This window comes from Ochotona princeps, chromosome 6, assembly GCF_030435755.1.
Source record: "Ochotona princeps isolate mOchPri1 chromosome 6, mOchPri1.hap1, whole genome shotgun sequence".
NCBI lineage: Eukaryota > Metazoa > Chordata > Mammalia > Lagomorpha > Ochotonidae > Ochotona > Ochotona princeps.
In genome coordinates this window covers 28,493,918-28,518,270 of record NC_080837.1, presented here as the reverse complement: position 1 = coordinate 28,518,270, position 24,353 = coordinate 28,493,918, and the positions used below count along the sequence as shown (strand labels likewise).

At 40.5% G+C, this 24,353-nt stretch overlaps 1 protein-coding gene across 8 annotated transcripts in view; it reads right to left on the bottom strand.

The window, feature by feature from the left end:
* DMXL2 (Dmx like 2) overlaps window positions 1–24,353 on the bottom strand; it is a 158,135-nt gene that overhangs the window by 110,383 nt on the left and 23,399 nt on the right. For all 8 annotated transcript variants that reach the window (XR_009245600.1, XM_058665852.1, XM_058665851.1 and 5 more), the window contains exons 2-6: window positions 16,749–16,874; window positions 12,716–12,787; window positions 8,317–8,395; window positions 7,339–7,474; window positions 6,689–6,755 (exon numbers count right to left, since the gene is read on the bottom strand). Coding sequence is in view for 7 of the 8 variants with exons in the window: in XM_058665852.1 (XP_058521835.1) it covers window positions 6,689–6,755; window positions 7,339–7,474; window positions 8,317–8,395; window positions 12,716–12,787; window positions 16,749–16,874 (480 nt within the window). In the remaining variant the exon portion in view is untranslated. The remainder of the gene's footprint in view (window positions 1–6,688; window positions 6,756–7,338; window positions 7,475–8,316; window positions 8,396–12,715; window positions 12,788–16,748; window positions 16,875–24,353) is intronic.

Genomic DNA, 24,353 nt, shown 5'->3' with positions numbered 1-24,353 from the left:
AAAATAACCAGCCAGGTTCAGAGAAACCATGCTTCAATGCTATAAACTGCTAAATACTAAAACTAAAATAGACATGAGACAGCTGAATGGCAATCTATAGCCATTTTAAGGTGTATAGAACACGGTAGAATATAAACCGAAATGGAAATGTCTATGAAGAGGTCACAGGTTGTGGTTGAGAACCTGCATTTTACTATTAACATATTGGTTAATCAATACCATGTCAATTAATGCCATAATGTTGTAATTGGTTGTAAATATTATGTTGGGGCTTTTAATTGATTGGGATGATACTCTGCCGGCTCTACCTTCAGACCAGAGATAGTCTCACCAAGAAACTATTGAACTTACCAGGACAATAGGATGCTGGACTGTATGCTTGGTAAATACCTCTAATGAAAGAATCTCAACTGAATTTGAACTATGGAAATGCAACAAGGTGGAGCAATCCGCCGTGGGGGGAGGGTTTGGGGAGAGGTGGGGGGAATCCCAGTGCATATAAAAATGTGCCACATAATGCAATGTAATTAAAAATTTTTTTTTAATTTTTTTTCAAAAAAAAAAACAAAAAAACGATTTCCTTGTTTTATTGAAAAGGCAAATATACAGAGAGAGTTGGAGAGAGAGAGATGGAAACTTCTGTCCACTGGTTCCTTTCCAAGCAGCCACAACAGCCAGAACTGAGCTGATCTAAAGCCAGGAGCTAGACACCTCCCCGAGGTCTGTTATGTGGGTGCAGAGACCCAAGACTTTGGACCATCCTCCACTGCTTTCCCAGGCCATGAGCAGGGAGCTGGATGGGAAGTGGAGCAGCCAGGACTTAAACTGGTGCACATATGGAATCTAGACACAAGCAAGGCAAGGACTTTAGCCACTAGGCTATTGCGCTGGGCCCTGTAACTGCTTTTCAAACAAACCATCTTTGAAAAATAAATTGGTGGCGTTAGTATGAAAAAATAGCAATGAAATACTATAACTATAATTCTAGACTACAAGTTCTTAAGCTGAGGTCCTCTGACCCAAAGGTCTGTGGATAGAATCATAATATAAAACATTTTGGGTCCTGGCGCAGTAGCCTAACAGCTGAAGTTCTCGCCTTGTACGCCCCTTGGACGCTGGTCCTAATCCTGGCGGCTCCGCTTCCCATCCTGCTCCCTGCTTGTGGCCTGGGAAAGCAGTCGAGGACGGCCCAAAGCCTTGGGACCCTGCTTCCACGTGGGAGACCTGGAAGAAGCTCCTGGCTCCTGGCTTTGGATCGGTGCACCTCTGACTGCTGCAGTCATTTGGGGAGTGAATCATCAGGTAGAAGATCTTCCTCTGTCTCTCCTCCTCTCTGTATATCTGACTTTCCGATAAAGATAAATAAATCTTTTTTAAAAAAAGCATTTTAATCCATCACCTGTATTTCACCACTGCTTAGCATTCTGGGGTACCAGTCTCAACTGAGAGCATCTCTATCTGTGAGTTTCTAGGAGCTGATTAAAATGCTGAGAATTGATGACCTTCCCTCACCAGTCCCCAACCCATGACTCAGTGTATGAAGAACATGTGTGACACACACTGGATCCCAGGCTCTCCTGAGAGTTAAGCCTGTTGAAGCACTTATTAAAAGGAATGCTGCATGATATCGCATCGCATGATAATGCACCCTTTGTTACGTGCTTTTACTATCAGGCCTCAAATCCGGTATATTTCTTGTGTCCATTTTACATGTTAATTACTTGTATCTGAAACCTTGTTTAAAGGTCTGCATCTGGAGAAAACAAGAAAACCCAGATGCCAAGGTATCATCAAGTTGAACAGAGAAAAACATTTCACTATTTTTTTAACTGCTAATTGAAAAAGATGTTTCAACAAATGTAGCATTTGCAGTACATGTGACTTTATCTTAGAAACCACAAATGCTTTCATATCACATATGACAGTTGCTGCATGTCTCAAAATATTTTTACACCCATCTTTACTTTGTAATAATTACAGGAACCATCACTAAATTGCACAGGATTGCAATCATCTTGTATACAATGTTGCACGACTTGTAGTTAAGCAACTACAAACCAGTACAGCAGAATGTTCTTACAACTAGGGATTCACCCAGAAACCTCTGGGTGAATTCTGGTTTTCCTAGAAAGTCTAGCTTTATCATTCAAAGTGAAACATGGAATTCCATACACAATTTAGTAAAATTAAAACTTAACATGTATCTCTTTTAAATATACTTTCACATACTTTAATACATTAATTAAAATGAATATAATATACTACCACAAAATTATTTCTTATAGCTTGAAGCAGTATTTTAATCATTTATTTTCTTTGTAGTACTATTTTAAATCATACTGTGTGGTTTCCACAGGGATTCACAGCACACAAAATAAAGTTTAAGAAATTCATGTCTATCAGATTATACAATATAGGAAAGCCTTCAGAGTCTCAAAGCAGCATACACTTATGTCTCAAAGAACAACCCCCCCAAAAAAACTAATGAACTATAAGCATTAAATATCACAAATATCTAATTATTCCATTGCATGCTTTAATAAAAACATACTATTAAGAAAGTGAATAAGGAAATAATAGACTGAAAGAAGATCTTTATAAAACATACAACTGACAAACAGCTCATATATAGAATAAAAAATTCCAGGCCCGGCATGTTGGCTCAGTGACTAAATTCTTGCCTTGCATGTGCCAGGATCCCATGTAGGTGCTGGCTTGTCAGGAGCCGTGCACTATAGCCACACTGAAGCCATTTTGAATATAGACCTATGGGACAGTGGAAAACCCCCGGTTGGCTAGATGCTTGGGAAAGAAGTTATGAAACTAATCACACGCTTCGCTTCAATTGTTCCTAGCAACTGTTTCAGAATGTGATTGATGCTGTACTTACCAACATCTTGTTACTGATTACCTACGCTATTGTCGATATGTTGGTTACTATTGTTGATATGGTGGCTGCTCAAGAACAATCGGTCTTGAGACCATGGCTTGCGTCCCAGCTTCTCTTTCCCTGAGCCTTAGTTACTGAAGAATATAAAAACCCTCAGTTGAAATCAATAAACTGACAGCTTGATCAGACCTACTGTCTTGCTGTCCATTCTTCGTGTCTCTTGTCCCTTCATTCTCTCCTAGGTGGCTGCGACCCCGTTGACTGTCCTGCTGGCCAGGACACTGGCTCATGTCCCAGATGGTCCATTGCCCTTTTCCAGCTCCCTGCTTGTGGTCTGCGAAAGCAGAGACGGGTGGCCCAAAGCCCTGGAATGTCGCACCCACAGGAGAGACCCAGAAGAAGCTCCTGGCTTCAGCTCAGCTCAGCTCTAGCTATTGTAGCCAGTTGGTGACAGAACCAGAAGACCTTTTTCTCTATTTCTCCTTTAAATGTGCCTTCCAATAAAAATAAAATTAAAAATTAAGAATTTCTACAACTTAGCAATAAAAAAATCAGGGCCAATGTGGAATAGCAGGTTAAGCCACCAACTGGGAGACCAACATCCTATATCAGAGAGCCTGTTCAGTTCTTAACTGCTCTGCTTCTATCCAGTCTCTGCCAATATGCCTAAGGGCAGCAGTGATGGTTCAAGTCTTAAACTCCTGTCATCCATGAGCAATACTAAAATACAGTTTGTAGTTCCCAGCTGTTGTGGTCACTTGGAGAGTGACAGAAGTGCGCTTTCTCTCTGATCCTCTGCCTTTCAAAAAGCACATAATAAATCTAAAAATAAAAAAACTGAAATATTTACAGATGAATAATATTAGAGCTATGAGCCAAAATAACTCAACTCAAGGAGGAATGGTATAGATGAAAAAAGTTGGCCAGATAATACCTGTTGCAGCGTGATGGATACACCCAAGTTCAGTATGTTTCCTTCTACTTCTGCTCATGTTTTGAAAAAATATTAACTTAGAGCATCATAAAAAGAAAAAATAAGCTACAACTAAGAAAAGACATTTGCATTACATTTAACGGACAAGGGATTCCTCATCAGAACATGTTAAGAACCACCCCCACCACCAAAAAAAAAAAAAAAATAGTAAGAGTTCATAAGCAAAATAAAACACTTATTCAAGAGTAACTTGGAAAATATAAATTAAAACCCATTATTAGGGCATATTTGGGCAAGCACATGGCATGACAAAGCGCTCCACTATCCCATATGGACACTGGTTCATGTCATGGCTGCTCCACTTTCCATCCAGCTCCCTCTTATGGTCTAGGAAAGCAACAGAGAATGGCTCAAGTTCTTAGGCCTCTGCACCCATGTGGGACACTCAGAAGAACCTACTGGCTCCTGGCTTCAGATCAACTAGCTCTAGCTGTTGAGTGAACCAGCAGATGTGAACCAGCAGATGAAGATCAACTGATCTCTCTCTCCTTCCCACCTTCCCTCCCTACCCATCCCCGTCTCTGCAAATCTGCCATACCAATCAAGATAAAAATTTTTGAAGCAGCTATTCTGAGAATACTATTTTGAGAATATAGGCAATCATAACATTCCTATACAACTGGTGAAAGAAAGAACTGAGACAACACTTCGGAAACCAGAATATTTTAGTGAAGTTGGAAATGCATGTTCACTTTTATTCAAGCCCAAATATACCAAGAGAAATAAGAATGTTCATTGTGGCATGCTGTAACAGTAAAAACTGTCAAAAAAATCTGTGTTCATAATTAAAGAGAATGGATAAGACATATATACCAACAAGCAGATACTAAGCTGAACACAAAAAGTCATACAAAAATGCAACTACTGATATAAGTTCAAAACTGAACACTAAATTACCTTGTAAATTTATACATATGAATCTTAAAAAAACAAGCAACAAACTAGCAAGCATAAACTTCAGGACTCTGGTTGCCTGAGGTAAGAGAAAGGTGACAAAAAAAGAGAAAGATGAAAAACCTAACACTTCATCTGAATTGAGTAATGATACATGTATATTTGCTTATTTCTTCCACATATTAAGTTTTATATATACTTTTTGCACTTACAAAACAATAAAGAGCAGCACTCATGAAATAAGGGTAAAACATTTGAAACTTAAAGATGTCACAAAAAGAAAAAAATTTCCAACTTAAAGCTGAAAAATCCCTCCAAAATTACAGACAATACAGAAGGAGCAACAAAAAAAATAAGAAACAGAAAATAATCCTCCAGGCATGAATATTCAGATTGAATAGTTCCTTGAAATAGTTCCCCCACACAAAGTCCTTATCTTTCAGAGACAAACACTAAATTATTTCCAGATGGACAACAAGAAATTTCATTGCCCTGGGGAGAAAGGGAAGCCCCTCCGAAGCCCCCCAGCTGGAGGAGGCAGCATCAGTGCAGACCTCCGGCTCTGTACTCCAACAGCAACACTAGAAACTAGAGGGCAACACAACTGCAATGCAAAGGATAGGAGACAATGAGTTTTCCTACTATTTTATGCCTCAGTAAATTAAGAATAAGAAAAAAAAATGTTCACACATGCCACGTCTCTCCAATTTTTTTTTCCTATTTATATTTCCCTCAGAAACTTACTAGTTGCCATCTCCAAAACAAAGAAGGTAACTAATAAAAGAAACGAGGAATTTAACAAAGGAGAGAGACAAAGTCCTAAGGTTGGTGAGATTCCTGACAGCTGTCCCAGACACCTCTACCATTTTAGCCTCAGACAGCAATCAGCCAAAATGGAGCAAAGAGAATACACTTCCAAAGCACTTCCTATGAGGATTATGCTGAGCGGAGATTAATATCAGCCAGCCGTTCTGAAGATGAATCAGTTACATAGAGAACGAAGCAGAAGGTAAAACCATGTAATTATTATCTCTGAAGTCAATAACTATGAAGAATACACAATTTTAATAAATAGTAAATATTGATATGCTCAAAAATCATAGCATACCTATTTCAGGATTTAAAAAAAGGGTAGTAAGTAGGAGAATGTGAAAGACTTAGCATTGGGGTTGGAGACATCAGGCTGTAATGTCTCAGCTTTCACAGCACTAAGACTAAAAAACTGGAGGGGGAAACAAAATCACAAAACTGGAACAATACAAGTTATTTAGGAACATAGAAGGAAGATCAAAATATTCAACTTGGGGTGGGTATTTGATACAGTGGTTAAGACACCATCCGGGTATTATCATAATAGTGGAGTTCAATTCCAACTCTTCTCCCAATTCTAACATGTTGCTGTTGCACACCCTGGCAGGAAGAGGTGATGGCTCAAGTACTTCTGCCCCTTTCACCTACGCGTGAGATTGGGATTAAGTTCTGGGATACGAGCTTCCGCCTGGCCCAGTTTCCAGCTGTAGCAGGCATTTGAAGAGTGAACCACCTGCTGATAAATCTCTGCCTCTTTCTTTTTGTCTTTGAAATAAATTTAAAATATGTATATGTATATTTAACTTCACAAATAGCTGATTCCAAGACACAGGAATTAAAAGTAAGAAGAATGAGACAAAAACTTCTTCCTTTCATTGTGAATCTAGTAGTATTATTTTGCTTAAAAACAACTATTATTTCCCAAGTGCTCACTACCTGGGGGAACATAACAGAACTTTTACAATCACCATGACTATTCTTCAAGCCAGCTTTGCAATAAGGATTATGCAGATCTTACAGGTCAAAAAACTGAAAATGAAAATGAATGAGGAACACTTTGAACTGTTTTTGAGTCTTTTGGGTTTTCTTTGGCCCTTTACCTTTCCAGCAGTCGCAAAATATTCACCATCAGGAGACCATTCCATCAAGTGCACAGATACTGAGGTTCTGGAAAAACAAAGTGACGCGCATTTTTCAAATGTGGGGCACTGTACACTGGTCATGGCAGATTTTCAAAACAAAACAAAAAATTTTAACATCAAAGTGACACTCATCAAAATAAGGGTGTTCACAAATCAAATAAAACTAATCTAAAGTTTCTTTCAGGGAAAGCAAACTATAAAAAGCACACATACTAGATCTACCTCTACCTGAGTGTCCCACAATATCCCACCACCTTCCCCAGCTGTTCCCCGTCACATCATCAATATAACGTCAGCAGGACAGCCACCCTTCCCAAAGAGAAGGGCTGGCAACTCACAGCACATCTCCTCCCCTTCCACAGTTCAACCACTAAGGAGCAATTCCTATGTTATCTCTGCCTACGGAAGCCTTGGATGCAACTAGGAAACTATTTTTACCTATTTTAAACACAAGCAATTAACTGTAGCAGAGACTTGTTCCGAAAAAGTTTGCTGTCAAGGTTTCTAAATGCAATGCTATCATCAAAAAACAAAGACCTTTGTGAAAGGAATATTTTAGGAATCCTTTTTTTTAATTAACATGCATAACAATGGAGTTAGACACTAACTTGCACTGCCAGACGCACTTCCAATCATTTAAAACCGTGGGAATTTTATTATCAATTTCTTCTTCCTCTTCCAGAATATCACCTCCTGGAGGAGCCCACAACTGAATAGAATCAGTTGCTGTCAACAATCTGTTATCTGAAAAGTCAACAAAATTCTGATGAGTAAGCAAAGATTATCTAGGGAAGGAAATGTACATTGGGCTTGTGTTTAGATCTGCAAACTACTGTGAACAATCAGGGAGATTGTCCCTGCAGGACACTCTCGACATGCCTATCCAAAAGAATACCCTAGAACATTTTGAAAAAGAAAATATTCTTGACAAGAACAAGTGTTAGGGAAGATGAAAACAAAAAAGAAAAGCTTACTAGTGATTTATCAAGTAAGTCTTCAGAAATAAGTAAATAAATAAATATAATGGCATCAAAAATAAGTAACAGCAAAAGTAGAACAGCAAACTTGAAAAACTCAGGCATATGCTCAAGTGTGTATACAGAACATAAAATGATTTCAGGCTATAAGTACTGAAACCTGTTTTCCACATGTACTATAAAAATATCCCACGCAAGTTAAATGGAGAAAAGGATAACTGTTTTCCAAAATAAAACAGTCATTTCCTAAAAAACAAATGATAGGCAAACAAGGTGGATTTCTTCTGATCCATGTTCTATTTACAATTTTGTTCCTTAGTTAGCACAATGAGGTGTAACATGTTAACTGATGGAACAAATCATTGCTGTTTCTTGAAATAAAACATTCAAAGGCAGGGACAAAAAAAAAAAAACAAACACAGAGAATTAATAAATGAAGCCCTTATACACAATTTATACCAAAAAAGTAAAAGAATATATACACTCATCAAGAAACAGAAATACACAGTATTAATTATTTTTTCATTACACGAAGCCATATTACATAATATTGAAATATTTAAAACAAAGATTTAATTTTTATAATTTTTAAAAATAACTACTGAGTACCTTGAGGGTCCCATGCTAAGTTGTATGTCACAGAACTCAAAAAAAACTGCCCAGTTTTAAGCCACTGACACTTGAGTTGCTGAAACATGTGGAAAGAGAAAAAAAAAAAAAACATGTTTTTAAAATAATATCCATGGACATCATTATTTTATCACTTTGTTTGGCCAAAAATCTTATGATCTTAAACATGAATACAACTATTCCACTAGTATTTTTATATATTGTTTATAATCATTTTCATTGGCTCAACTTAATATTTATTCTACCATATTCAGTTGTTTGTCATACCCAAACAAAGCACTTTCCCTCAGGCCTCCTTGCATATCTGTAAATACCCTCGTACACTTAGAATATCCTTTCCCTCATTCCTCTACCTGCAAACTGCTTTGCTTCCATTCAGATCTACCTAAAGCTACCTCTTCGGTGAAGTCTTCTCTAACCTCCTGGTACCTTGGTAGCACCTTTACGTTCTGCTTTAAAACAATGGCCGGACACAGCTGCTACCTGTATCTATGTCCACTCTTTTAAAGTGCAACTGTTCAAGGACAGGAACTTCCTTATGTCCTAATAATCTTGCTAGCCTCAATGCTTATATAATAGCTGACAAGATATTCATTAAAGCAACATAAATGCACACTATAAAGAATTGCAAATTATCTTAATCCTTTGGATTCAAAGTCCAAAAGAAAACTAGACAAATCTCCCCCCAAATGTCAACCTATTTGAATTACACAATATATATAATCCACAATCTTAATTTATACTATCACTGAGTGATTTTCCATTCTTTTTTCCTAACATTGACATTCTAAACAGCACCTTGAAGTTTAAATCTTTATCACATGGGCAGGAGTTATGGCATAGCACGTTAAGCCACCAATTTGCCCAATCCCACATTGTAGTGCCTGGTTCAAGTCCCAACCACATAGTTCCAATCCAGCTTCCTGCTAATGTACCTGGGAGACAGCATATGCTGAACCCAGTATCTGGTACCCTGCCACATTTAGGCAGAACAGGGTTGAGTTTACTGGTTCCTGGCTTCAGCCTGGCCTACCAAATTCTGTCTCTTATCTGTCATTCTGTCAAATTAATGAATACTTAAAAAAAAAAAAGTATCTTTGCCAAAAATACAATATGTAGGTTTAAAACAAATTTCTTTGTGGTGCACAAACATAAAATGTTGCTTTATGACAGTATAGTGCAATGTAAAGCCATATCATCTTAGGTAAATTACACATTAACTGCAAGGCAAACTTTTAAATGATAATAACCTTTTTCTTTACAGTATTTTAAAAATATTTTATATCACCAGGACAGGTGAGGGGCTATGCCAAGCTGGTCACAGCAACCACTGGCACACGCACAATCTATGGCTGGGAATAGGCCTGGTTCGGGAGCTAAGAGGACACCCTGGCTGGGTTATGGTTCCCACTGGTGAGTGTGGGGGCCAAAGTGGGGGCTGCGTTCTGGTCTTGATATAGCTGCAGTCTCCCTTGGCAGTGTGGACTGGGAATGGACACACCAAGCCAGGCTAGACTCCAACACCATCTGATGCTCTGGAGGACCAGGGTAGACGGAGGATGGACTAGGCTAGGTCTCTACCCCTGCTGAGCCATGGGTGAGCTCTGTTTGGGTATGGATGAGCCTTGGCTGGGCTGAAACATCCAACAATAAGACCCAGAATGGGTTAAAAGCCAGTCAGGAAAGGTCACTGTTCCTGCTAGGATAGGAGGTGAACTGAGTAGGGCTGGCTCATGGACCCACTGGTATGCGCGAAATCTGGCATTGGAAGAGGTTCTGATGGAGGAGCCTAGGCAACTCTTCTGGCAGGACACAGTCCCTGCAGGTAAGCGCAATAAGTGCAATAAGGAACAGCCCAGAACAGGCCAGACAAAGGTATCAACTGGCACACATTTGGCACAGGTCAGGGGCAGACCAGGTTGAACCAGTACACATTAGCCACTGACAAATCCAAGCACTAGAACAGTGTGGGTTGGGCCAGGTATGATCGCAACACATACCGGTACACATTACAGCTGGGATAGTGTACACGCTGGGTTGAGCTAGACTGTAACCCTCACCAGCTGGACTGGGGGTGGGCCGGGCTCACTGGTTTGTGTGAGGGCCAAGTGTGTGCTGGGCAGAATCAGACTGGACTGCAACATCTATTGGTTCCAGTGGAAGACAGGGCTGGAAACAGAACCGACCCAGCAATTCCAACCACCAGCTGATTGGGGCGATGGACTGTGCTGGGCCCTGTACTTGCAAGTACAAACAAGAATCTGGTCTAGGATCACCTCAGACAAAGTTGGGGCTCTCCCCAATCGAACTGTTGGACTCAGAACCCTAATCATGATATAAGTGCAGGTTTCCATGGTCTGCCATGGAGTGCAAATACCAGAGCCGAGCCGACTCAAAGGATCAGACGGAGCGTGGAGAGCATCATCAGGTGCACATAGAGGATATGGCAATCTATCGGAACCTGCAGAGAATACCTGGCACCACAACAGAAGACAGAACAAGCTGATCACCTACCCCAGCCATATGTTGGCAGTGAAAAACTGGGCAAACGGACACTCTAAGATGGACTATGTTAATCAGTATTTCTGCAGCGACTGCATCGTGCTTAGAATGGCAAGATTGACAGAAATTCCTAACTGTTAAACTATTAAAACACTTGAGTAAGACCCTCAGAGCATGCCCCACATCAGGGACCTGGGATGTTTGGGAGGCTGGGTGGAGCTTCTCCCTTTATCTCCCCCTTTACCCCAGATACAGAAAAAGATAATGTGGAAATAATAGTCTTACCCACTTTCCTGTAGTCCCTGACCCTTTGTGCCCTAATTAACCCTGTAAAGATTGTCAAAAATAAAGAAAAAAATATTTTATAATTCAAAAAGGTATGCAATTTACCTTCACACACAAATAAAGTACAGATGTAAAACTTGGCATTTCATTATGTAAATTTCAGCTTTTATAATCAGAAAATATATCATTTTTTAAACTCTGCCACTGCTGATCAAAAAAACAATCACAGTATTTTTAATACTGTTCAAAAAACCCATCAGAGTCATCACTAAGTCATTCATAAATATAGTCATCCCTAGTGGTATTTCCATTAACGTTCTTTGGGGTGCAATCTGTGGAACAACTACACATCCCAAAGTGTACAAACAAGCCCCAGGAATCTGAACTTTTAGTGTATACTCTGATGACCTTGAAGTATTCCAAAATCTGATGTCCATTTCACAACACGGAGGCCAACCCCTATCCCTAACGACTACCTAGACTCCATCAGGTCCCAGTATCTTCTCCTTACCCTGTAGATCCTCAGGAAAGATTAAAACTCAATTAGAGGAGTGACACAAAGGGTAACAGCCAGAAAAGAGACCTGAATCACAGATGTGAGCCTTGGATGCCCGGCTACCTGTTCTGCACTTTGTAACATACAAGCTACTTTCTGCACCATCCTACTGCAGGGATTGGCTTGCTGTGTGTCAGACAAGCAGATTCAGCATTGGAGTCCTATAGCAACTCCTCAAATCCCTGGTGGAAAGACCAAATATTTCAATGCACACTGTTTTGGGAAATGTAAAGGTATATATTCAAATACACACAGTGAAGGAAAACTACCAACAACACTTATTGCACTGAGTATCTAAAAACACTTTCAAGAATACGTATAAATAGTCTTAGCATTCAAATCCATCATTTGCAGTTTTGAGTACCTGCAAATGATGGTCGAGTTCTGCTCTATCTAGCGATGTAGAATCTGTGGGAGCTAGCCCTGCAGCTGTGTGGGGCAAGTATATTCTGCACAGTGAGAACAAAAATCTGAAAGCCACACTCACAGACAAGTGACTGAGAAACAGTGTCAGTGCAGCCTGAGGGGAACCAGAGAGAGAAGCAGCATCAGAAGAGATCCATGAGGCAGTTCAGTGTGGTGCTGGCAGGGAGAGAGGATGCAATCCAGTTTAAGACTTTCTGACACTAAATCTGGAAGAAATATGGAGCCACTACAGAGTCTGAAGAGAAGTGTCAGGACCTGTCCCAACCCAAGCAGAGAGTGGGGGTTGGGAGGGATGGTATCACTTTGAGACTAGACTTGAACAAGATTTGAGAGTAGTTCAACGAGGAGGTTGATTTCAAAGTAGTAAATCTCAATTAGCAATATCCCAGAAACTCTTTCCTAAACATCCCAAGACCAGAGCCTCAGTAACAGTCCAGGATCTTGGTACCACCTGCACGCTAATACTCCAGCCGACTGCTGCCACCCATTCGTGGGATTTTAAAACTAGGTGGGATTTTAAAATTAAGTCAACTAAAAATAAAACTAAAAAAGCTTTTTAAACAAAGTTCACCAGACGCTAAAAATGTTTTACTATCAGTTAATACTTACACAATTTCTCTTATGAGAATTTATGCCCAGTGGCTCAAAAATACAGACAGCATTGCCATATGAAGCTGCAATCTAAGAAAGAACAGACATGGTATTAATACTTAGGAAAACACTTAGAAAAAATAATATCCCTGTTACAACAATGAATACACTAGTGATGTATAATACACTCCCATTATGACATTGTGGACTTATTTCCTTCCTTAAACATGTCTGAAGGACATTTTAATGAAGAATACTCTTAAACAAAAAAAAAATTTTAACATCAAATACAAACCTGATAAATTCAAAAACACCATCTTTTCCATGACCTTTTATCAGAATTTTTCAATTTAAAATTGAAATAGCCTTATTAACAAAAATACATTTGAATGTCACATCTTTGTTAGAAACTTTGTAACCCCCCCAAAAAAAACTTTGTAACCCAGTGAAAATCATGTAAAGACCATGAACAGTAGAGAAAATTATCAAGCAATGGGTCTTAAGAATACTTTCAATAAATCTGGTAACAGTAGCAAATAAAAAATACCAAACGGGAGAACATCTAGAAAAAGCAGAAAATTTGGGCCATAGAAAACTCGAGCAGCCACCTTCTAGAGCTGTGGGATGAGAGCTGATACAGGAGTCTCCAGAGGACTCATCCTAGGGGTTGAGGAACCAGAAAGACTTTGTTCCTGGTCACATACCTGTAAAACAAAACAAAAATACCCCTCTGCTTCCACAAGTCACCTGGGCCTGTTTTCTAGTAACTCTTTGAAGGCCAGTACAGTACCCAGTTCATCTTCCTCTTGAAAACACAGAATCAGCCACAGAGAACAGATCAAATCCATCCCTGCAACATTTCTGAACCCCAATTAACCTGTAAAACTAAATCAGGGGCAGACATTTGGCCCAAGAGTTAAGACCACCTCATCCCACATGAAGCTTTCTGGAACAAAGTCATGGCTCCACCCTGGACTCCAGCTGCCTATGACTACACCCTTGACAAGGCAACAGGTTTAGTTCCTGGGGCCTACATGGGAGAGCTGCATTCAAATTCCCAGTTCTGCCTTCAGCCTGGTTCAGCCCAATACCACAGACATCTAGAGAATGAACTCTACAGAAAAGGCAACGATTTGGACCTTTGACGAAAAAAGGTCCATTGTGATTCTGGGGCACTCTCATATTAAAAAGTAATCTTTAACCATTACCTAATTCTTACATTCAGGGAGAAAGTACTGCAAATGGGCCCGGCGCAATAGCATAATAGCATAATGGTTAAAGTCCTCGCCTTGTATGTGCTGGTATCCCACATGAGCGCTGGTTCTAATCCCGGCAGCTCCACTTCCCATCCAGCTCCCTACTTGTGGCCTGGGAAAGCAGTCAAGGACGGCCCACACACACACACACATATATATTAAAGATTCATTTATTTTTACCGCAAAGTCAGATATATACAGAGAGGAGGAGAGAAAAAGAGGAGATCTTCCACCTGATGATTCACTCCCCAAGTTACTGCAACGGTCAGAGCTGCACCAATCTAAAGCCAGGAGCCTCTTACAGGTCTCCCATGTGGGTGCAGGGTACCAAAGCTTTGGGCCGTCCTCGACTGCATTTCCAGGCCACAAGCAGGAAGATCGATGGGAAGCAGGGCTGCTGGGATTAGAACCGGTGCCCATATGGGATCCTGGCATGTTCAAGGCAAGAACTTTAGCCTCTAGGCCACCGCGCCAGGCTCCTTATATATTATTTTTTCGACTTGCTGGAGGTGCGGAAGGAAATAGTGATGGTGGAAGGAGAAATCTCTCCGTCCTATGATACTGCATCATGAAAAATAAAAACTTTAAGAAGGAAAAAAAGTAAATGAAACTTAATTCAACTTAAAATAAATAAAATAGAATAAAAAGTCTACTTGTAGGGAAGTTTTTATTGTGATTACCACCAGCACTAAGAAGTAAATTAAAATTCACCTATGACATAATTACCTTACAACTCTTAAGTGACTTAAAGCTACTATGCTTGGCATATAGAAAAGGGTAACAAAAAAATGATAAGAAAAGTTCAATGTTTTCTAAAATAAGGATACGTCATTCTTAGGGGGAAGGGAATGGGAGGCAGACTTGAAAAAAATTAAGTAGTATCAGTAAATATTGGAAATTACAATGTTTCCATACTAGTTCAAATATATCCTTGTTTGTCAAATTCTGGCACATTTACACAAATAGTAAGGTTTGATACAAGCAGCAAGGCAGAGCAGGAGATGGCTCCACGTGGTAACTAAGTCCTTGCCTTGCATATGTCAGGATCCCATGTGGGCACTGGTTCTAATCCTGGCAGCTCCACTTCCTTTCCAGCTCCCGGCTTGTGGCCTCGGAAAGAAGTCAAGGATGGCCCAAGGCCTTGAAACCCTGTACCCATAGGAGCTTCTTCCAGGTCCCCAGACTCCTGGCTCAGCTCAGCTCTAGCCATTGCAGCCACTTGGGGAGTGAGCCAGCAAACAGATGATCTTTCTTTCTCTCTATAAATCTGCCTTTCCAATAAAAATAAATAAATAAATCTTTAAAAATAAGAAAAAAACGGGACATGAAAAATGGTTAAATGAAGTAATCATCATGTCATATAAATTTACATGATTACTGTTTATCACAAGTATCTGACTGAAGACACTTGACAAAATTTGTTATCCAGTAAAGAACAACTTTTACAAAACTAAGACTATTTACTAAAATTACAGGTAAATTTTTCATTTTTGTATTCTTGTAGAGACATACAACTCTATTATATAATATTGGCCTTACTAAATTGATGGTTTATATAGTAAACGTTACATGTTCTTTGCCTGCAACCAAAACTTGATGTTTTAAAATTTGAGGGAGAGGTATGAGGTAAAATTTTAGCTATTCCAAAGTAAATCCTCTGTTTTAAAATCAGGATGAACTCTAAGATTCTTGACTCAAATTTTCATTAAATTAACAGACTTTACCTAATATATGACAAGCATATTAGATACTAACAACTTACTAAATTGCGTGATTAAAATCTGATATTATCATTTGCAGAAGATAGAGTGCTAGATGACAGAAGAAGGTTTACTTCCTGGGCCCAGCGCCATGGCCTAGCGGCTAAAGTCCTCGCCTTGAACGTGCCAGGATCCCATATGGGCATCGGTTCTAATCCCAGCTACTACTCCACTTCCCATCCAGCTCCCTGCTTGTGGCCTGGAAATGCAGTCGAGGACGGCCCAAAGCCTTGGTACCCTGCACCCACGTGGAAGACCTGGAAGAAGACCTGGAAGAAGACCTGGGCTCCTGGCTTCAGATCAGCACAACACGGGCCATTGCAGTTGCGGCCACTTTGGGAGTGAATCATTGAACGGAAGATCTTCCTCTTTGCCTCTCCTCCTGTCTGTATTTATCTGACTTTGTAATAAAAATAAATAAATCTTTTTAAAAAAAAGTTTACTTCCTGGGCCGAGCACAATGGCTCAATTGGCTAATCTTCCTCTTGTAGGAGTCAGGATCCCATATAGGCACTGGTTCCTGTCCTGGCTGTACCATTTCATATCCAGCTCCCTGCCTGTGGAGGGATGGCCCAAAGTTTTGGGACCCTGCACCCACGTGGGTGATCCAGGAGAAGCCCATGTCTTCTGACTTCGGATTGGCTCAGCTCCAACCATTGTGGCCATTTGGGGAGCAAACCAGCAAATGGAAGATCTTGGTCTCTCCTTTTCTCTGTAAATCTGCCTTTCCAATAAAATAAAGAACCTTCAAAAAAAAAAAAGGAAGTTTACTTCCTGAATTCTACTGGCGTAACAGCTATGAAAATTACCAACTGGAAGAAAATTCCTAAGCACAGGATTATAAAGCACAGATCTGAGACAGTGTACACCTGTAAGAATTATGTTAGTTCAACAGCAACTTATAACAACTCCTGTCATTAGTCCCCTAAGAAGGGTTCATTAACAAGAAATCGTGGACAAATGACAAAACGGTAGGAATATTCTGAAGTTATTAACCACATAAAATGACATGTAAGAATGTAATTAAAGCCTTACTCTTCCTTGTTGGTTAGCGCACTCCACACAGCTGACTTGGATGTTTCCATGCTTAGCACCAGGAATGATCTGTACACATTCAAAGTCATTGGCCAGAATAACAATATCACAGCCCGATCCATACGCCTAGAAAGGTTTTAAAACATGTAAGGATTATCACTTCACATTTATTATAATATTTATCTTAACTTTTGCTGTCATTATAAAATGTACCTTGACATATTTTATGCAGTCATCAATAAGAATATTAATTTCTAAGTAATAACATTCCAAAGCCACAATAAAAAAACAGTCCAGGGCCCGAGGCCATACCATAGTGGTTAAAGTCCTCGCCTTTACACGCGCTGGGATCCCATATGGAAGCCGGTTCTAATCCCAGCAGCCCCGCTTCCCATCCAGCTCCCTGCTTGTGGCCTGGGAAAGCAGTGGAGGATGGGCCAAAGCCTTGGGACCCTAAAACCGCATGAGAGACCCGGAAAAGCTCTTGGAACCTGGCTTCGGATTGGCTCAGCTCTAGCTGTTGTTGTTGTTGCTTGGGGAGTGAACCATCAGACAGAAGAGCTTCCTCTCTGTCTCTCCTCCTCTCTGTATATCTACCTTTCCAATTAAAACAAAACAAAACAGTCCATGTAACAGTACTCCCACAATAAGGAAAAACTTTCCATTGCCTTCAAGTCCTGCAGCTTCAGTCTCCACAGGTTCTAAATCACTCTATTTACAAGTCTCTTCCCAAAACTCATCTCAGAAAGCCCTAAAGAATGAAATTCCCATCTGAAAATAATAAAGCACAGAGGACAATTATGTTCCATCACGCTTAAGCAACAGAAAGATAGAAATCAGACAAGTATTTTCCAACAAAATCCCACGTGGTTTACAAGAGATAACTAGGCAGACATGAACATCCAAGGCAGAATTATATGCATTAAGGCGAGGATTAAACTTAGGCTCATCGACAGTGCGAGTGAAGCCACACTGCACCATCTCTACCCCTCACCTCAATTTCAAACAAGCACAAAGAAGAAAGGAAACTAACCTAAAGCAGTTTAAATTAAAAAGTGACTTATGTAAAATACTGGGCAAATAGAACCATATCACAAAATGCAATAATCAGACTGTTAGGAAATCTTCAAAATAACTGTCATATGCAAAACCACTTAGTTCTCCCTATTGCCACATTTCTTGGTATATGCTATTCCTGTTTTGCAACTTTGTGAACTTTATGATGACACAAGGGGTAGAGGGTAGGGACAATTTCCTTTTCTTCCAAATTCTACTTAGGACCAAATATTCAAAACAACCTAACAACCTAATTCTGAAATGAAAAAGCCTCATTAAAAGCAATGTTTGAGATAGTTTATATAAAACCTGTAATTATTCAAAAGTTACTCAATCTTAGATCTCTGGGATTTTGTTCCATCCCCCTGCCTTCCTTTCCCTCCCACCCTCCCAACTAAGAATCTAGTGTTACCAGAGGAAACATTTATGGTTCAGCAGGAAGAAAGTGTCCTTGCTGAGACTATAAGCAAACACTGAAATGCCCCTGCGCAGCAGCTGTCTATTAGGAAAATACAGTTTGGCCCCTCCACACAGTTAAGGTCCCTAAAAAGAAGAAGAGTGGTAGAAAAACTCCATTTTCTTCCATTCCTGTGAGGCGATTTCTTTTATGAGAGGTTAACTGTCCTCCTGATGATTAAGAATAAAAGTCTGATATGGAAGGCACATCTCAACTGCATCTTCACTACTCAAACACTTGCCAGGGAAGTCAGAATTGCACTCACACGAATGTGTTTCTTTTAACTAGGGCTTAGCTTTCACTTGGCTTACTAAGAACCTCTTCCTTAGACAAAGTGCAGAGCTGACTGTAATACCCCGTCAGAATCATATGGGAGCTAAAGGCTTGAATATTTGCTAATATCAAGCTTCTTTACACTGGTTTTAGTTGCAATATCCAAACTTAATAACAGCTTTGCTGAGGCCAAAAACAAAGAGATCCTCTTTTACCTTAGTAAAATGCATCAATACTTGATGAGAAAAAACATAATAATTTCCTAAAGCCATGAAAGTACTGTGAAATAACATACTATCATTACCATAATACTACTCCTTCTCTGGAAGGGTTAATGTCATTGTCAACAATTACTAAGTGCACCTCACTCAGTCTTCTCTTCCCTAAGTTTACATACAATTGCCTTGACAACACTATTTTCAGAAAAGAAAATATTCTAACCCCACAAGCATTGTTCTGAATTCCCAGATTTCCTTCATGTTACAAATAAAATATCAGAAAAAAAATTTTAATCTTACACCAACATGTTTCCTATAAAAAATGAAAGTATAAACAAATTACATTTCTGTTTTTCTGTGGAAAAGCAGAGTACTTTAACATGCTACAAGACCAAACTTCAATACCATTGACAACTATTGACGAAAATGTGTAAACGTAAAAGACAAAAGGCATGACAAAATAGGAGTATTCAGTATGTTGAGAGGCTGGTCTAATCTAACATGGTATTATAATCATACCAGAATAATCCACAAAAACATTAAGATCCCCACCTCTTCCTTCACGTGAGTTTTGATTAATGTAAATATGTTCACTTTTCTGCAAATGAGGGCACATGGTATTAAGAGTTAAGATGGTGCAATAGTGTAACACTAAAGTCCCACCCTTGAATGCACTGGGATCCCATATGGACGCCGGTTCTAATTCCAACAGCCCCACTTCCCATCTATATCCCGTCTTCTGGCCTGGGAAAGCAGTGGAGGATGGGCCAAAGCCTTGGGACCCTGCTAACCGCATGAGAGACCCGGAAAAGCTCTTGGAACCTGGCTTCAGATTGGCTCAGCTCTAGCTGTTGTTGTTGTTGCTTGGGGAGTGAACCATCAGACAGAAGATCTTCCTCTCTGTCTCTCCTCTCTGTATCTCTGCCTTTCCAATAAAAATAAATTTTTAAAAAGAGGACGATAATGAGCACAAAGAGGACCCATTTATTAAAGTCCTACTGTGACAGTGACTCTCCTGCTCTTAGCCATTTTTTCAAAACAGTAACAATTCTAAGAGTAGCCAATAATCCCTCCTGAAGGAAATGGAAGATTACAAGACTTAAACTCCTCAGTCACAAAATAGAGACCTGGGGAGCAGGTGTCCTGACACTGTTTTCTTCCACTTCACAAATGATCATCTTCAATCATTTTGTTTTCTATTATACAAATGTTTGCTCTGCTCACTAGCTAATAATTACATAAATTCATTTAAATTATTTCATTCTGCTGTGATCAGAAAGGGCTGTGCAGCCTCTGATGGTTACTTCATTGCATCTAACTAGCTCCATAAAATGGTTAAGAGGCCAATGGTAACCTAAAAGACAAATCCCAAGTTCAATCTGGAAGACATTCTTAGCCCTTTTCATTTAGTCACCTAATTAAAATCCTAACTCCTCATAATCTTCTCAAAATTAACAATTTTTTTAAAACTCAAATGGATCCCCAGTTAAACCAGAAATTTCATGTACCATTTAATCCATTAAAGCCATCTATGAACTAGGTTAGATACATAAAATGCTTAATTTTAATGTTTTCAAACAGCATCTTTTTTATACTAAACAGACAAACACACATACACACATACCATTTTTTTTTATTTTAGCTATTTGAAAAGTCTTGTGAATTTTGCTGATCTTTTTATTTTTTTTTTAATTATTTTTAATAATCTTACTTAGTTGATTAGGGAACAAAGTGTCAAGGGCTACAGGGTGAAAGTGGGTAATATCATTGTTTCCACATCAATATCATTTTACCCTGTATCTGGGGTCAGGGAAAAAAAAGGGAAAAGCCCCAGCTAACCTCCCACCCATCCCAGATCCCCAATGGGAGGTGCGCTCTGAGGGTCCTGCTCATACAGTTTTGATAGTTCATCAGTTCTGGATTGCTGCCAATCTCTCAGTTCCAATCGCAATGAACCCTATTCAGAATCCACTAGCTGACAGTCTCTTCATGGTTGGGGTTCTGAGATCAGCAGTTCAGTTGGAGGGATCTCCAAAGAAACTTCATCTGAGATGATCCCAGGCCTGATTCTTGCGCGAGTTTGCTAGTACACAGTCCAACACCGTCCGTCACACCAATCAGCTTATGCTCATGCTGGTCGTTGGGATTGCTGGGTTCGTTCTGTTTCCAGCCCTGTCTTCCTCGTGAACCAACGGGTGTTGTAGTCCAGTTCGATCCTGCCCACTTCATACTCGGTCCTCACGCAAACCGGTTGGAGCTGCAGCCTAGTTGGGGCGACTCCCCATAACCCCCACCAGTTCTGCCCCCTACCCTGGTTCCCATGCTTGCCAGTACACACTGCAGGCTTGTCAAGTCTGTCCCATATCTGTTTAGCTCTCGTACGTGTCGATGGGCATTGAAGCCCAGCTCAACCCAACCAACCTACTATCCAGCCCACACACCTACTGGCAGGTGTCCTTCTGTACAGCCACCCCTGCCACTGTCCTGGTGTTCGTGCTGTCCAATGAATGAGAGTGGTAGCCCCGAAGGAGGTGCCCACTATTTCCCTTCTAGGCCACACTCACTCCCAGATTATGCACTCTCCAGGTAGTTCTGGCATTTGATTTGACAGAATTAGCTCCAAGTGCCAGCCTCTGACACCTAGTACTGCGGCTAGCCCAACCGACCCTCACCCACTCTAGTTTTTGCTTGCACCAGTCGGAACAGTAAGCCCACCGTGGTCCTTCCCTTATCTAGCCCACATGAGGCCCACAGGTGTAACAGCCCTGCCTATTCTGATCTGCCCCCATCCCGACTCACGCCTTCCAATGGAAGTAGTTGTCCAGCAGGGGAGCCCACATTCCCCTGTCAGCTTTGCCTCCTCCCCCTGATTATCACATGTGCTGTTTGGGCACTGCAACCACATCTGGTACGGCTCATCTCACCTTGGCATTCCTTATTGTGCACTAGTATGTGTCTCATTCGAACCTGGCTCGACCCACACTCTGTTCTGGCGCTCGGACTCACCAGCGGGTGATGTGAACAGGTTCAGCCTGGTCTGCCCCCAATCCATGCCATGTGTATACCAGTGGGATAATTTCCATAGCCTGTTCTGGGCTGTTTCCTATTGTGCTTCTTGCGCTTACCTGCAGGGACTATGTCCTGCCAGAGGAGTTGCCCAGGCTCCTCCATCAGAAACTCTCCCAGTGCCAGGTTTCACGCATACCAGTGGGTCCATGAGCCAGCCCTGTTCAATTCACCTCCTGTCCTAGCAGGAACAGTGACATACCATTTTTAAAAGGCTAAGCAGGAAAGCTAAGTCACCTTCTTGCCGCTGACTACCCTTCTCATTCTGAACAAACAGGAACAGTCCCCTTGCCCTTCCGGAAACATTTAGTACACACAAGTATAACTATGTATAAAACATTCTTTAATATAAATTGGATCATGTAATACATAATTGCATGAATTACCTCAACATTTTGGGTGGGAGGAGGGGAGAGGAACAGGCATTTCTTTGAAAGGCAGAGTGGCAGAGGGCTAGCCAGAGAAAAACAGAGAAAGATAACTTCCATCTTCCGACTCGTTTCCAAACCGAACATAACAGCCAGGATTGGCCATGCAGAAGCCAGGAATCAAGAACTCTCTCCCAGTCTCCCACACAGGAGGAGGGACATAAGTATTTATACATAACCTGCTGTCTCCATGAGTAAACATGAGCAGAAAGCTGGATTTGAAATGCAGAATAACTAGATGTCAACCCCAGCACTTCAATATGGGAAGTAAGAGGCCCAGGAAACAGTCCCAACCCAGGACACCAAAATGCCTGCTTCTCATTTTTAATAGTTGCATAGTACTCCATTTTGTAGCCCTGCCAAAACTCACTTCGGTTGTTTCCAGTCTATTGCTACTGCAAACAGTGCTTCTGTGTATATGCATACATATGCACAAGCATAAATTTCAAGATAAAATTAAATTGCTAATTAAAATTGCTACTGTAAATTGCCCTCCAAAAGGATTATACTCTGTGTGTAGTATCTATTTCTCCACTTTCTCCCTTGGTAATTGCGCTCCTATATTTTACTCTTTCCAACCTAACTCTGGCATGCTTTGGTTGCTTTGCTTTGTCTTATTATCATTAGGTGAGTTAAGCCTCTTTTCATGTATTTACCAGCTATTTATATTTTGTCGGCAATCTGATTATTCATACCATTTTTCTTTCTCCAAATTACCAAATCTAAAGGAAAACCCTTATCATTACTAACTACCGCCCATAAAACAAGATAAAAAGCAGCAAGGGGGTAGCGCTGGATTAAGTTCTTTCCACGTGACTGAGAACACAGGTTACTCATATGATTCATTCTAAGAGCCAAAAGTCCCCTGGAGAGTGCTGAAAGAGCAGAACAAATACATGGGAACTAAGCAGCAAATAAAAAGCCTAACAGTTAAGTCTAAGTTAATAATGAGCAAAGCAATGTCAGAACTAATGGAAGAATGAGTGCCTGTGCAGCAACCAGAGGCGCCCACATCAGCAAATGCAGAATTAACAGAGTATTTCTAGGTAGCTAGGGAAAAAAAAAAAAAAACTGTAAGTGCTGTGCTAAGTAAGAAATAATGTAAAGTTTGAATACAAATATGCAACAACAAAAACAAAAAACTATTATGGCTGTTATTAACTGGTAAAAAGTCAAATGATTTTCTTCTTTTAATCTCTTCTTCCAAAAAGGCAACCAATCTGAAACAAGTTTTTTTTTTTTATTAAAAATGCAAGTTTAACCTTTAAGGACCAGTGTGGTGACATAGCAGCTAATCCTTAGCATGTGGCACTGATATCCCGTATAGGTGTCAATTCGAGTCCTGGCCGCTCCACTTCCCATCCAGCTCTCTGCTGGCAGTCTGGGACAGCAACAGAGAACGGCCCATGACCTCAAGTCCCTGTCTCTATGGAGGAAGCCCAGGAGAAGCTTCTGGCTCTCAGCCCAGTTCTACCTATTGTGGCTATTTGGGTAGTGAGCCAGGTATGAAGATTATCTATCTATCTAATTATGGCTTTCAAGTAAAGTACTCTTTAAAAAAAAAGTTAGCTTTGTTTTTTGTTTTGTTTTGCTTTGTTTTTCCGAGAAAGTCAGACCTGCAGAGAGAAAGAAAGACAGAAAAATCCTCCTCCACTGGTTCACTCCCCAAGTGGTTGCAATAGCTGGAGCTGAGCCAATCCAAAGCCAGGAGCCAGGACCCTTTTCCAAGCTGATCTGAAGCCAGGAGCCAGGATCTTCTCCCAGGTCTCCACACGCGGGTGCAGGATCCCAAAGATGCAGGCCGGCCTCCACTACTTTCCCAGGCCACAAGCAGGGAACTGGAAGGGAAATAGAGCAACCAGGACACAGACCAGCACCCACATGGGATCCTGGCACACGCAAGACAAGGACTTCAGCCATTAAGACACTGTACGGGGCCCATAAAATAATCTTTTAAAAAAAATAATCTTTAATGGAAAAATATTTGTGGGCTGGCATTATGGCATAGCGGGTAGACTCACTACCTGTAATGCCAGCATCCTATACAGTGCCAGGTCATGTCCCAGCTGCTCCACTTTCCATCCAGCTCCTTGCTTAATGGCTTAAG